Genomic DNA, 15445 nt, shown 5'->3' with positions numbered 1-15445 from the left:
ACAGAGTAAAGTGTCACAGCTACAGAGAAAGTGCAGTGCAATAAGGTGCAAGGTCACAACAAGGTAGATCGTGAGGGCAGAGTCCATCTCATCGTATAAGGGAACCATTCAATAGTCTTATCACAGTGGGATAGAAGCTGTCCTTGAGCCTGGTGGTACGTGCCCTCAGGATCTATCTTCTACCCGATGGAAGAGAAGTGAAGAGAGAATGACCCGGGTGGGTGGGGTCTATGATTATGCCGGCTGCTTCACCAAGGCAGCGAGAGGTAAAGACAGAGTCCAAGGAGGGGAGGCTGGTTTCCCTGACATGCTGGGGTGTGTCCACAACTCTCTGCTGTTTCTTGCAGTCCCGGGCAGAGCAGTTGCCGTACCAAGCCGTGATGCTGGCTGATGCGGGATGTGTAGACTCTGTCACAGGGAGTGCAGGAAGTGCATGGCCGGGTGGGCAGTTTGGGAGGCGAGGTCTGTTGTGGACCCATTGGTTAAGATCAGAGCTTGCCTGCCATTATGAAGCAGATGTAAGATGGAGGCAAGTTTCTCCAGGTAGACAAATGTGGGAAAGGTGCGACACAGACCCTCTTGAATGATGGAGTCAAAGGCTTTTTTGAGTCTCAGTAGTCTCTGGTGGCATTGTTGCACAGTGAAGGTCATGTCCATTGTGCATCTAGATGGTCAGAGTGAAAGAACACCAGACAGCATAGATTTCCTGATCCAATCATCTGATCTGTCTTAACCAGTTTCCCTATAATCTTTTGTCATACACCTCAATACTTGCCCAGCTCAGCTTTGAAACCTATAAGCCCTCCACTCTTCTTCCAGTTCTAAGGAAGCATCCCTGACTCAAAGTGTTAAATGGTTTCCCCTTCCTGGTATTGGTATTGGTTTATTATTGTCCCTTGTACCGAGGTACAGTGAAAAGCTTGTCTTACAAACCGATCGTACAGGTCAATTCATTACACAGTGCAGTTACATTGGGTTAGTACAGAGTGAATTGATGTAGTACAGGTAAAAACAATAACAGTACAGAGTAAAGTGTCACAGCTACAGAGAAAGTGCAGTGCAATAAGGTGTGAGGTCACAACAAGGTCGATCATGAGGTCAGAGTCCATCTCATTGTATAAGGGAACCGTTCAATAGTCTAATCACAGTGGAGTAGAAGCTGTCCTTAAGTCTGGTGGTACGTACCCTCAGGCTCCTGTATCTTCTACCCAATGGAAGAGGAGAGAGAATGTCCCGGGTGGGTGGGGTCTTTGATTATGCTGGCTGCTTCACCAAGACAGCGAGAGGTAAAGACAGAGTCCAAGGAGGGGAGGCTGGTGTCTGTGATGCACTGGGCTGTGTCCACAACTCTCTGCAGTTTCTTGCAGTCCTGGGCAGAGCAGTTGCCGTACCAAGCCATGATACATCCAGATAGGATGCTTTCTATGGTGCATCTGTAAAAGTTGGTGAGAGTCAAAGGGGATAAACCAAATTTCTTTAGCCTGCTGAGGAAGCAGAGGCGCTGGTGAGCTTTCTTGGCCGTGCCTTCTACATGATTTGACGAGGACAGGCTGTTGGTGATGTTCACTCCCAGGAACTTGAAGCTCTCAACCCTCTTGACTTCAGCACCATTGATGTAAACAGGTGCATGTACACGGCCCCCTTTCTCGAAGTCAATGACCAGCTCTTTTGTTTTGTTGACATTGAGTACCTCTCACGTTACACTTTTGCTTGACTGGCTGAGATCTTCCAGCAGTTTGTCTTTTTGTTTCAGATTGCTGCATCTGTAGTTGTATTTTTATTTCAGCCAAGAGTTGGCACATGGTTTGACTTTTGTCTGCCGGACATTTATTGTAACTCTGAAGACCTGTTGATCCATGTTTAAGACACAGTGACCCATTGCAAGTCATGAGCAGTTCATAAATGTTCTTTTACTGCATGGTCAAAAGCAGTATTGATTTATCATGGACTCTGTCTAGTAAATATATTTCAATAGGCGAGGTGGAGATAAGAGCTGAGCCGTGTTACTGAAGGCTGCAAAGAATGGAATAGTTGGCAATGTAGCACGTCATTTGGAGTACATTAGACAAGCTGCCATTATCAATCCCACACAAGGACACACACTTCAGCAACTGATGAACACAAAGGTTGAAGCAGATGAACAAACAGGGAGCAAGTGGAACCCTAAGACAAATGTTAACATTTGGCAAGGAGTTATTTAAGACAAGTTCCTCTTGATGTAATTTATCGTTTTAATTCTGTGAAGGGGTGACCCCTGGACCTCTTCATCTGAGACCTACACAAGAAGTGCTGGAGGAACTCAGCAGGTCAGGCAGCATCTTTGGAGGGAAATAAACAGTTGACGTTTCAGGCCGAGACCCTTCATCAGGAAGGGTCCGCCATTTATTTCCCTCCATGGATGCTGCCTGACCTGCTGAGTTCCTCCAGCACTTTTTGTGTATTAGTCCAGATTCTAGCATCTGCAAAATTTCTTGTGTCTTCATCTGAGACCTTCTTATTTATACAAGGGGTCTTGAAAGGCATGGTCTTCGGCCTTTCCAAGGTTCCATAATGTGGCTCCAGGCACACCATCACGGTTCATCAAAAAGGAGGCAACAGCATTAACCTCGGAGGGAGATGGTTGGTTTGATACCTCCACAATACCACAGGATGCCAGATCAACACAGCAAAACCACAGAATTATTTCTTTCTAAAACTAGTAGCCCAATGTGATGGCAACCAGTGAATTTTTTTTTGCCATAGGGAGGCAGGATTGCCAAACGGGGTCATAAGTTAGAGCAATACAGCATAGATACAGGCCCTTTGGCCCAACCAGTCCATGGTGCCCACCCAGCTAGTCCCAATCTCCTGCGTTCAGCCCATATCCCTCCAAGCCCCACCCCTCCATGTACCTATCCAAGTGCTTCTTAAATGATACTATTGTACCTGCCTCAACCACTTCCTGTGGCAGCTCGTTCCATATACTTACCACCCTCTGCATGAAAAAATTGCCTCTCAAGTCCCTTTTAAAAATCTTTCCCCTCTCACCCTAAACCTATGCCCCCTGGTTTTGGACTCCCCTATCCTGGGGAAAAGACCGTCCACCTTATCTATGTCTCTAATAATTTTAAACACTTCTGTAAGGTCGCCCCTCATTCTCCTATGTTCCACGGAATAATGACCTCGCCTGGCCAACCTCTCCCTCTAACTCAGGCCCTCTAGTCCTGGCAACATCCTCGTAGTTCCTTAAACAAAATTGAAGACATGTACAGTCTTTCGGAGCTATTGACGGACAACGGCGACATGAGAGGTAGGGTAATGGGGTCACAGGTGAGTCTGTTGTCATGGGCCTGAAAGAAGTACTTTTAAATCCTTCCAGTTGTGAACAGGGAGACTTTAGAAGTGTCCAACTGTTTAAATACAAGTTCTTTCCAGGTCTTTGTTTTATTATCCTGGGGTGAATCAAGAAGCCTTAAGAGCCACTCATGAATCGCTCTTGTACAAGAAGCCTCGGTGAGATGAAGTGAGACTCAAAGTCGGTTCCTCGATTACTGTGAGGAGTTCAGAACTCCGTGGCTGTGATCTGGGCTGTGTGTGGAACCGGTCAGTGCCTTCAAATGTGAGCTGCACAGCCGCCTGAGAGAGGATGCATTGAATTGCGGTGAAAGGAGAGGATGGCCACAGGAGACGATGGGCGGGTGGTCTCCACCTTGCGCCAGCCCGATGCCCCTCACCATGGGGAGGGGGGGGATGGAGCCCACACCACTCTCCTGGGATAGTTGCATCTTCATGCTCGGGGCAGGACCCAGTGGCCAGGGGTGCATCCTACTTCCATTGCCCGCCCGATAGCTGGGGCAGGGACAGCTTCTACTATTGACTATTGACTATTCTACTAAGACTATTGAACAGTTTCCTTATACAATGAGATGGACTATGACCTCACGATCTACCTTGTTGTGACCTTGCACCTTATTGCACTGCACTTTCTCTGTAGCTGTGACACTTTACTCTGCACTGTTATTGTTTTTACCTGTACTACCTCAATGCACCCTGTACTGACTCAATGTAACTGCACTGTGTAATGAATTAACCTGTACGATCGGTATGCAAGACAAGTTCTTCTACTGTACCTCGGTACAAGTGACAAATATAAACCAATACCGATACCATCTCTCCACCCGATTGTCGGGGCGGATTCCAGTCCCCTTCGCTCTGTATGGTATCCAGGGGCGTGGCCCGGTTATTAAGGGGCATGGCCTGGTTCCATCGGGTCGCCAGGGGCGCTGCCCAGTCTCATTGCTACGGCCCCCGGTAGTTGAGCGGGGGGTGGGGGGGGGCAAGGTCTGGTTGCCAGGGGCGTGGCTGATTATCGCCCCGCCCAGTGGTTAGGGGGCGGGGTCTGATTGCCAAGGGGTGTGGCCTGATTACCAAGGGCATGGCCTCGTCTCATAGCCTGGCCCGGTAGTTAGGGGGCACGACCTGGTTGCTAGGGGGCGTGGCCTGATTACCAGGGGCGTGGCCTCATCTCACAGCTTGGCCTGGTAGTTAGGGGGCGGGGTCTGATTGCCAGGGGGCGTGGCCTCATCTCACAGCTTGGCCTAGTAGTTAGGGGGGTGGGGTCTGGTTGCCAGGGGACGTGGCGTCTCAGCTTGGCCTGGTAGTTAGGGGGCGGAGTCTGGTTGCCGGGGGTGTGGCATCTCTGCTTGGCCTGGTAGTTAGGGGGAGGGGTCTGGTTGCCGGGGGCACGGCGTCTCTGCTTGGCCTAGTAGTTAGGGGGCGGGGTCTGGTTGCCAGGGGGCGTGGCCTGTGCCAGGGGCGTGGCCTCGTGGAATAGCTTGGCCGGTTATTAGGGGGCGTGGTCTGATTGTCAGGGGCGTGGCCTGATTGCCAGGGGCGTGGCATCGTCTCATAGCCTGGCCTGGTAGTTAGGGGGCGGGGTCTGATTGCCGGGGGCGTGGCCTCTGCTTGGCCTGGTAGTTAGGGGCGGGGTCTGGTTGCTAGGGGCGGGGTTTGGTCTCCGCTCCGTCAGGTGGCCCGGGGGCTGGGCCGTGGACTAACGAGCTCCCGCCTCCGCCACGCAGCCTCTGGAATAATGTTCGGGCGCTGCCAGAGTCCCGGCTCCGGCTGTAGGATGGCGGGCGCTGAGGCCGCGCTGCTGCCTTACCCGGTTCTCCTGTGCGCTCTGCTGGCGGTCGGGCTCCAGACACCGGTGGCAGGAAGGACTCTGAGATTCGTCAACCTGGTGAGAGCGGATGGCGGGAGAGGAGAGGGGGCATTGGTGGAGGACGGGAGGGCATTGTTGATGGAGGGAGGGGAGAGGAGAGGAGAGGAGAGGGGTTTAGTGGAGGGACGGGGGCAGGGAGGGGTTTTGTGGAGGGGAGGGGAGGGGTTTTGTGGAGGGGAGGGGGTGGAGGGACGGGGAGGGGTTTTGTGGAGGGGAGGGGGTGGAGGGACTGGGAGGGCATTGTTGATGGAGGGGAGGGGTTTGGTGGAGATGGAGGGGGGTGGAGGGACGGTGGAGGGTATTGTTGATGGGAGGCGTTTGGTGGAGATGGAGAGAGGGGAGGGGTTTGGTGGAGATGGAGGGACAGGGGAGGGTATTGTTGGAGGGATGGGGAGGGCATTGTTGGAATTGGAGGGAGGGGGGATGGAGGGATGGGAGGGCATTGTTGATGGAGGGATAGGGAAGGGGGTGGAGGGATGGGGAGGGGATGGAGGGACAGGGGAGGGCATTGTTGATGGAGGGAGGGGAGGGGTTTGGAGGGGTGGAGGGAGGGGGGATGGAGGGACAAGAGAGGGCATTGTTGGAGGGAACAGGTAGCTGTTGTTGGAGGTGGAGGGAACGGAGTGATAGGGAGGCCATTGGTGGGGATGGATGGGGAGGAGACTGGTGGGGAGGCCATTGTTGGAGGGGATGGTGAAAGAGGGAATGGGAGGACAAGCAAGTGCATTGTTGAAGGTGGAGGGGACAGGGAAGGGATGGGGAGGGCATTGTTGGAGATGGAGGGGGAGGGGATGGACGGACAAGGACATCTTTGGAGGTGGAAGGATGGGAGGGTATTGTTGCAGGGGTGGAGGGACAGGAGGGCATTGGTGGAGGGGATAAAGACGGAGAGGGCATCGTTGGAGGTGTAGGGACTGGGATGGGGAGGGCATCGTTGGAGATGGAGGGGAGGGGACAGGGCATTATTGGAGATAGAGGGGGAAGGGATTGTTGGGATGGAGGGACAGGAGGGGAGAGCAGGGAGATGAGTATGGAAAGGAGATGTGGGGAATGGGAGATATGAAGGAGTGAGGAGGAGGAGAGAGAGAGTAGGGAGAGGGCAGGGATGGGAGCAAGAGGGGTGAATAATTCTCTGGGAGAGGGAGTGAGCATAGGATGGAAAGAGAGAAGTAGGGAGTGAGATAATGAGGAGAGAGGTGGGAATGGGGGAGAGGGGAGAGAATTGGAGTGTGTGGGAGAGGAAAGGTAGCAGATTAGGTGTAGGTGAGGAATAGAGGTGGTTGTGAGGATAGGGGATGTAGTGTGGTACAGCGGTAGTTTTGGGGATAGGAGTGGTTGGGAAAGGGTGGCTGGCGGGAAGTGGGGTAGTGTCGGGGCCGGTGATGGGTGTGGAGAGTGGAGGGAGGTGCTGAGCCTGGGCCAGGTTTGGGGAATAGATAAATGTCAATTAATGTTGTGTCTGAAAGTGGGCAGAGCTTCTGCTCGGAGCCTGATGCCGTTGAAGTAATTGGTTTGTGATTATATTTAAGTCAGACTGACCTAATATGGCATATAATGGTTAGGGAAGCGGGATTGGTAACTGCCTATGAAGGAAGAATCAAAACAGGAGGGCAAATTTGTTCTTCTGTAATCCACAGACCACCTTAGAAACAAAGGAGAAAGGAGTTCCTTGATGGCTTTGTGAATTAAGTAAAGCCTATTATTGTTATAAGAGGCATGGACTATTGCAGAGGAGGTGGGGAAAAAGGAGTAAATATTTTTGTTTTCTCCTTGCTTGCCTGTAAGAACAAATGTACAGCAATTTAATGTTTTGAGATTTAATACTATGTTCCCACCTTTTCCCATAAACAGTTAGCTATTAAATTTGTCGTCTTTCAGACCTAAAATCAACTGCCAGCTTCCTAACTTTGGTGCTGAGATTCCTGGTTCCAGTTTATAGGCTGTGACCAGAATGCCTAGTGAGATTATCAGTACCTTTTTAATATCTTGAAAAATTTGATCAAAGTTCCCCTTAATGTTCTAGAATCCAGGCAATGTATCCCTAATTTGAGTAATCGCTCCTTGTAATTTAACTTTTGAGAACCAGATAAGTCCTTTTTGTAGCTCTGTCATTATACTTTACCCTTGAGGTGTAGTACCTGGAGCTATACAAATGCTCCAGGTGTGATCTAATCAGAGTGCTGTATAGCTGTGCATTCTTTGTACTCCAGATATAAAATGCAGCTATCCTTTTTGGTTACTTTCTGTATATGCACGTTATTTTAATCCCTGTTTGTGGAACAATAAAGCCTCTTGGATCAGTGTTGGATTTAGGACATACTCTCTCCTGTCTTTTCAGATCCCATCAATAACTTCACATTTGCATGCCTGGAGATCCACACGGGTTTTCCCTCTTTGCTTATCCTATTAATATCTTTGTTATTTAATGTTGCCATCTATGTTGCTGGTGTGCAGCACCTCACAAACTGCCCACCCCGCCCCACCTGTGGTTGGCCACCTCGGAACCCACATCCCTACCATTGTGTCATTGCTTGGCTTGGACCCCTGGCTTTCTGCTCAGCGTCTGAGTAGATTCTAAATCCTGTGAATTATTGGGCCCCAACACTGAACCTTGCTAGACACCGCCAGTCGTATCCTTTGAATCTGAATACCTATCTATTCTCCCTAATCTGTGTCCAATTGCTCAGCCAGGTCAATAAATTTCCTTCGATTCCTTGAGCCTCAGCTTCACCAGTATTCTGTTGTGAGGGACTTCCATCAGATGCCTTCTGTAAGTCAACATAAATAGCTTACATTGGGCACTCTCCTGTCATCTCCTTAAAAAGGTGTCAGAAGTATACTGGGAATCTCTGGCCAATGATTGCTCAAAGTTATGAAGGAGCATTGGGATTGGATTGACAATGCTGACTTCGTGTATCGGGAGCGCAGGGAAGCCCAGTATAAGCAGCGGGTGGAGTGCCCAGCCATTCCATCTGTGGCTTCCTCATTGGCCACCACAGAACCAGACTGGAAGGAAGTAATCCTCAATGCCAAGGGACTGCCCAAGAAGATGAGTGCTCTCAGTCCTGCACTGGAGTGTCTGCCTGGATATTGTCATGTCTCTGGAGTAGGGTTCAAGCTCACAACTTCTTTTCTCTGAGACAGTCACTAATTGAGCTGACGAGGCCTTTGGTAGGGTCCTGCACATTAGATTCATGTCCAAGGTGGTCAGTGTGTGTGGACTTGGTTATCATAACAAGTGGCTACAAAATGGTGACACTACAATCATGCTAAATGGGATGGACTTGGACCAGATCTAGCAGCTCCAGACAGTCCATAGCAGCTCATGGATGTACTATCAGCAGCAGCAGAAATGTACACGTATACAATCTGGCCCAGTGAATCCCTTGGTTTACTGTTACCTGTTCAATGAAGACTGAAGAAAGACATGCTGGGAACAGCATCAGACATGTTTCAGTGCAATGTATCTGTCGTGTAAAGTACTTTAAAAAGCTTATATATCCAGCTGTAGCACTTTTAATGATGATGATAGGAAATAGGTTGTTTCTCTTAAACAGTATTCTTACTGCCATTTTTAGATTCACAGGATGTTTTGGTTTTGCATGGGACACTGGCCTTGGCCTTGCATGTTGCCCACCACCACCTCAAGGTTAATTACAGGTGGGCAAGACATGCTGGCTTTGCCAGCAACTCCCACAGGTTAATGATTGTTGGGTGAGGGGGGGGGGGGGGCGGGGAGAAAAACGAATGCATTGCAGGCATTTAAGTACTTTTTTTTGAAGTGAAATCACTAATGTGATTTATGAAGCATCTCAATTAATTTGTCCAGAGCAAAATGTCGCAAATAATGCCACGAAACTGTTCTAGTAATGCTGGATGTAGGAATAAAAATGCAGGACACTGGGGAGGATACCACTGATGTACTGTGGAATCTCTTGTATTCTTTTTGATAGCAAAGTCCAAAGCAGGATAAGCAAATTTTGCAAGTGTACTTCATGCTGATTGTACAGGTCCTTTTTCAGTAACATGTAACTCTCATGTACTATGGTCAGTCCTGAACACCCTCTTTTACAGTATCTTTGAACCTCAGCTATAGTCTACCAATTGTTTCCTTTCCATTTGAGAGCTCCCCTTTTTACGTTTCTTTGAAGATCTGGCCATTGTCCCTCCAAAGCGTAGCCTACGTTCTGGGTAGGTTAACATTCTAGATCTTTAGTGTCTGTCACTTTGTTATTATCATTTAATATTCATTGCATGACAGCTATCTGTGAAAGCAACTGATTTCTTTTGTATGTTGTCCATGATTCATTTTCTGTAGAGTGCTAAGCATACTTGGATTTTAGCTTTTTGTTATTCCAACTTCCCAAAAATGGTTGCGTTACAAATTGTGTCAAGTCACAGATTCTCAGCAATGTTTGAAAATTTTGCTTCAGTCTCCAGTAGACTTGCCAGTATTTCCTTTGCGAGGTGACTCTGTGACCCGTCCAAGCTTGTTCTTTTTAAACATTGCACGACCACATTCATCACAAGCCAAAGTACAAAGGTTTCTAGAGCATTCTAGCTGGTATACCATCAAATGAATTATGCATTTCTTTGAGGAGGTGACACATTTTTGATCTGACTTTTACGTAAGCACGATAATGCTGCCCCCCGACTGCAGGTGGAAATGCATCCTTTGACATTTCTGCTCTAAAACCCCAATGAGATTTTGGCTAAGGAAGTGCATCTTAGTGTCTGTAGTCCAACAGCAAATAGTTTTCCTCTAATCCTTCCCTGTAAGTAGGGGAAGGGAGGGGCAGGCTGCACTTGTGGGTTTGTCAACAATCCTTCAGTCTCCAAGAATCTTGCAGATGTCAACATTGTGACCTCATTACATGTCTTGTGGCAGTGAGCCTTTTCTTCCAACACAGAAGAAACGATTCATGCACCAAGGAAGTAACGACTCTTTCCCACATTTGATAGCTTTAGCTGGAATGCTTTTTATGAGAACTTTATTGTTTTTTTGAATTCTGGTTTCAGAACTAGTGTTGTCCAGAACAGCCAGTTTTTCAGTGCTATCAATACAAATGCTGCCAAACAGCATGTTGCGAAGATGATAATCTTGGGTAGTGTTCCACCAGCCAATCCATTCATTTCCATCAGCCTTCATGCATCCTCTTTCCATGTTTATCTGTTGGATATCTTCGTGAAGATTAAGCCAGTCCTCGTTTGTTCAGCATCTTGATGGCGTTTCATATGTTTCTAGCACTTCAAAATTTAGATGTTATTCTAAGTTAATGGTGCACAATATTTGTGCCTGTGTGGGGAGGAGGGGGTAGAAGGCCAAACTGACGGTCTGAAGAACACAATGAAACTTTGAAGTTCTTGAGTGGTCCTCTAATTTTAGTTGCACTGTGTTTATGGAGTAAGCAGCAGAACAACTTCCTGTGGTTTCTCGATAGTTATACTGGGAAAATGGGGAGCAATGTCAACTACTTCATTAATTTTAATGGAGAGAAAAGTCTGAGGGGGAGCAGGGCAAATTTCAGGTGACTTTTTTGCAATCAGGTTGAATTGAATGTATTTAAATGCTTGTATTCTACTTTTCAAGTGTTTTAATTAATATTGATAGTTGAGTTCGTTTGTGACATTCACAAACGTTCAGCTTAACCAGCAGTCAAAGTATTTCTGGGGATAGGGCTTGTTAGTTCTGGCAGGAAGGCCTGGTGTTGTATTAAGGCTTCGATCAGGACCCAGTTTCAGAGAGATGGTGCAGACTGAGGAAGGATGAGTCCAAGCTGCACATCACTGAAGTGAGCCAGATGTATCCTGCAGGGACAAGTTTAAACTGGTTTGGCATTGGGATATGGTCTATGTTCATAATATGTTTTCTGCTTGGCTTTGAGTGGATTCAATTCAGCAGCTTGTGTTTCAGTCCAGCATTGTGTTCTTTCCAAGTTTCATACGCTGAATTATAGTTTAGCTTTTGTAATATCCTGCACTATTTTGCAGTACTACCAGCTTGATTTGAAATTAATGGTATAAACAATAAGCTGCTACATTTATAATGTCTTGTAGAAGATGACTTGAGGTTTAGAGTAATGAAGCTTTTCTTGGGGACAAACATCACCTTGCAGCATGCAGATATAATCAGTGTCACACCTGCATTAGTAACTTTGTGTTGTGAAGATGCAGACTTTGAAATTTTGTCTGCACCTTTTTTCAGTTTTAAGGCTATATTTGCCTAATACTGTTTCAAAAAGTCTTTCTTTACAAAAAACAAATACAACTCCAAGACAGTATTGTTAGGCTCCCTCTTGTAACACTACATTTGAGGGATAAAGGGCTTTAGGAAATACAATTTCTGAATTAGTAGCTCTTTTCCTCTCAGTTCTAGATAAACCAATTAGCAAACAAGTATAAGTACCTGCTTTGAGTCACCTGGGACTGCATAAGTGCAAGTTGTTACTGTTGTTGAACTGAACCACTACAGGCAGGTGAGGTGATGCACACCAAGGCAGAGGAAAGGTAGTGGTTTTCACCAGCTTGAGACATTCCAAAGTCTGTCAGACAATGAAGTACTTTTTTGAAATGAAGCTATGGCTTCAACAGAAGAATTGCAGCAGCCAATTTGTGCATATTAAGCTCTCGCAAATAATGATGTGGGTAACTGGATAATTTGTTTGTGGTTGAGGAATAAATGTTGACCTATGAACCCTGGGAGAATTTCCCTTCTCATCTTTGTCTTAAAAAAAAGCGTCTGGAGATCTTTTACATTCACCTGACAGAGTTCATAAGCCCTTGGTTTAAAGATCTGAAAGATCAAAGTTTACATGGGGCTTATTTTGGTTTTATCGGGAAATTCTTCACAGCATGAAATTAATGTATAATATTAAAGAAACTGATTTTCCAAAAACAGGATGCAAATTCTTCCCAAGTTTAAAAAACTTAATAAAATTAAGGGATGTTTCAGGATCACAGAATGGAAGGAGGCCATTTGACCATCAAGCCCTGTACTGGCTGCATATTAGCATCCAGCTAGTCCTGCTCCCCAGCTCAACCCAATAGCTCTGTAAATTCTCTGTTTATAGATGCTTATTCAGCTCTCTTTTGAATGTTATTAAATATGCCTAAGTTATTACCTCAGATGGTGGATTTCAGGCACTAACCGTTTGCTGTTGCTTTTGGTTCCCTTCTGAATAACCTTCATTCTTCAGGTGTTGTATCAATGCCAGTTAATTCAAGTTGATGCTAATATCCCATGGTTATCTGATGGGCTAGCTTTGAATAGCATGGAAGTTTTAAAAAAACCATCAGCAAGGACAAGGTATTGGGGAAAAACTAATGCGACAAAAGGCAGACCCGTCACTGGGACTGTACCCGAGGGTTTTCAGGGTGACTGCTTCGGAGGTAGTGAAGCCAATGGTCAAAGTTTTGTCTGAACTCAGAGTTCCAGGGAGGTATCAGCGGACTAGAAAACTGCAAACGTGTTTCCATTATTGAAGAAGGGAGGAAGTTGAAGCAGGCAACTATAGGGCTGCTAGCTTAACATCTGTTGGCAAGCTGCTGGAGTCTGTAATCAAGGAGGAGTTAGCTAATAATTTAGAGAAGCTTGAGGTAATCAAACGTATTATGAAAGGTTAATCATGTTTGACAAGTTAGCTAGAATGCTTTGAGAATGTAACTAGCGGAATTGATAGAAGGCAACCTGAGGATTTGGATTTTCAGCAGGCATTTGACAAAGTGCCACAAGAGGTGAGAGCTCATGGTATTGGGGGGGAAGTGTATTGGCGCGGAGTGAAGATTGGTATTAGAGGTAGAAGATTGGTACTCTGGAGACAGTTGGAATACATGGGTCTTCTACAGGCTGTAGTGGAGTGTTCCAAGGATGAGTTCTTGGTCTTCAGTTATTTGCCATTTATATTAATGATCTGGAGGAGGGGCAGTATCTAAGTTTGTGGATGACACAAAAATAGATGGCAGGGCATGAGGATATTTGGAGTCTGCAATGTTAGATAGTTAAGTGGATGAAAACTTGACAAATGGACTTCAACATGAGAAAGGGTAAGGTCATCCACTTCGGTGGGAGGAATTTGAAGGCAGACTGTTATCGAAATGGAGAAGGATTGCAGATGAGTGAAATACACAGGGATCTTGGTGTTTTTGTGCACAAAATGCCAAGGAGATAACTGGCAGCTGCAGCAAGTGTTAGGAAGGGAAATGGCCACATGCTGCAAGAGGAGTTGGAATTGAGAAGCGGGGAAGTATTGTTACAGTTGCACAATTGTGCAGGAAGTTGGTAAGGCCTGGAGCACTGTGCATAGTTTTGGGCCACGTAGTTAAGAAAGGGGCATTGAAGGCAGTTCAAAAAAGATTTACTGAAGTAATTCCTGAGAGAGAGAGAGTTGCTGTATCGGTAGCAGCTTAAGAAATTAGATCCTTTAGAATTTAGAAGAATGAAGGATGATCTGCACTGGGCATGACCGTAGATGTTAAGATGTTTTCAGTAGTGGGAGAGTCGTGAATGAAGGGACATGGTTATGTGGGGGTTGTCATTTAAAAGCAAGGTGTGTAGGAACTTCCCCCAGAGGGTGGTGAATGTCTGGACTTCTCTGCCCCTGGTGGATGTGGAAGCCAAATCATTGGGAGTACTTAAAGAAGAAATCAATAAATTTTTGAAAGATCAGGGAATAGAGGGCTTTGGGGAACAGGCATGGAAAAAGGAGATGAGAACTAGGGGTAGATCACACTGAATGGTGGGCAGGTTTGAGGAGCTGAGTGATTGTTATTCTATTCCCTGAATTTTTGACCCCTTTGTCCATTGGAATGGTTTCTCTCTATCTACTCTCCTTATACCTTTCATGATTTCTAATAACCTCTGTCAGATCCCCAATCAACCTTTGCTCCAAGGAGAACAACCCAGCTTCTTCATTCTGCGTACACAATACTGGAATCATTGTAGTAACTATCTGCGGCACTTTCACATCTTCCTAAAGTGAACTGTACACAGTATTCCAGATGTGGCCAAGTTGGTGTTTTATAACAGTTTAGAATGACTTCCTCGCTCTTTCGTGGCTGGATCACGTATGATTTTTTTAAAACCACTTTTTCAACCTGTCTTGCCACTTTCAACAAACTGTCCGCAGACCTGTTCTTGTACCTGGTTTAGAATTGCTCCCTGAGATTAACATTGCCTTTTCTTTTTCTTCCTGTCAAAATGTAATACTTCACATTTCTCAGCATTGAATTTCATCTGTTACCAGCCTGTCTATATATCCCTCCAAAGTCTATTCGTCGTGGCTATCCCTCAAGGTCGAGGATGATGGTCTTCGTTCCGTTGATCTATTTATGGGCTCTCAAGTGATTGACTTGAGAAGTAGCCCACAGAGCGAAGACACCTGTGTGTGTATTTGTTCAACATGTACTTGATGTTGCACTACAAAAAGCACACGATACTTCACAAATCAACCAACTGATTCCAATGGCATGGAAACCACAACGATTGGAGCTGATGGATTTGTTGCAGCCTTCATCTGCCTTCACAGCCGTTGAGTTCGAAGTAACTTCGTCTGCCTGTTCCACTGTTGAGGTCTTGGTTGGATTGTTCTTTGTCAGGGACATGGGTGACCCTACCAGGAGCATAGCTCCAGACGGCATCGCTCTCGGGACCACACAAGCTTCTCCACCGTGACAAGGTGACAATCCACGGAGAAGTCTATTACTATCCTCAGTACACTACACCTCCACTTTATATCATCTGCAAATTTGGAATTTGTGTTCTGTGGCCCATGTACAAATTATTAATGTATAATAAGAAAAACAACCCTACTACAGATATTGCATTAAAACTCTTATTGCGTAGTAACTTTATATAAAACAATCCCTTGGATAGAAAAATACAATACGGTTACAGACCCTACAGCCCACTGAGTGTGCACTGACCGTGAAGACCCATTTACACTAATCTTGCGTTATTCTCATTTTTTAATTCTCCCTGCAAGCCACTGCACATCTTAGGGAAGCTATTGGATAGGATTTATGCACATTTGGAAAAGCATGGGCTTATTAGGGACAGATCTTGTGTGGGGCAGATCTTGACTTACAAAAACTTGACTGAGGTTTTTTGAGGAGGTGACAAAGATGATTGATGAGCGAAGGGCAGTGGTTGTTGTCTATGTGGACTTTAAGGCATTTGACAAGATTCCTCATGGTAGGCTGATCCAGAAGATTAAGATGCACGGGATCCATGGTGACTTGGTAGAT

General features: G+C 46.3%; 1 protein-coding gene across 2 annotated transcripts in view; it reads left to right on the top strand.

Annotated features, from left to right (window-relative positions):
• The first annotated feature begins 4993 nt into the window (after positions 1–4993).
• Positions 4994–15445, top strand: part of LOC127577686 (lysosomal acid phosphatase-like) — a 265300-nt gene continuing 254848 nt past the window's right edge. The window contains exon 1 of one of the 2 annotated variants that reach the window (XM_052029110.1): positions 4994–5221. In XM_052029110.1, the coding sequence (XP_051885070.1) occupies positions 5072–5221 (150 nt within the window). In that variant the 5' untranslated portion in view covers positions 4994–5071. The remainder of the gene's footprint in view (positions 5222–15445) is intronic. The other variant, XM_052029109.1, reaches the window with a different exon arrangement.

This window comes from Pristis pectinata, chromosome 14, assembly GCF_009764475.1.
Source record: "Pristis pectinata isolate sPriPec2 chromosome 14, sPriPec2.1.pri, whole genome shotgun sequence".
Classification (NCBI taxonomy): Eukaryota; Metazoa; Chordata; class Chondrichthyes; order Rhinopristiformes; family Pristidae; genus Pristis; species Pristis pectinata.
This window is presented reverse-complemented; position numbering and strand designations above follow the sequence as displayed.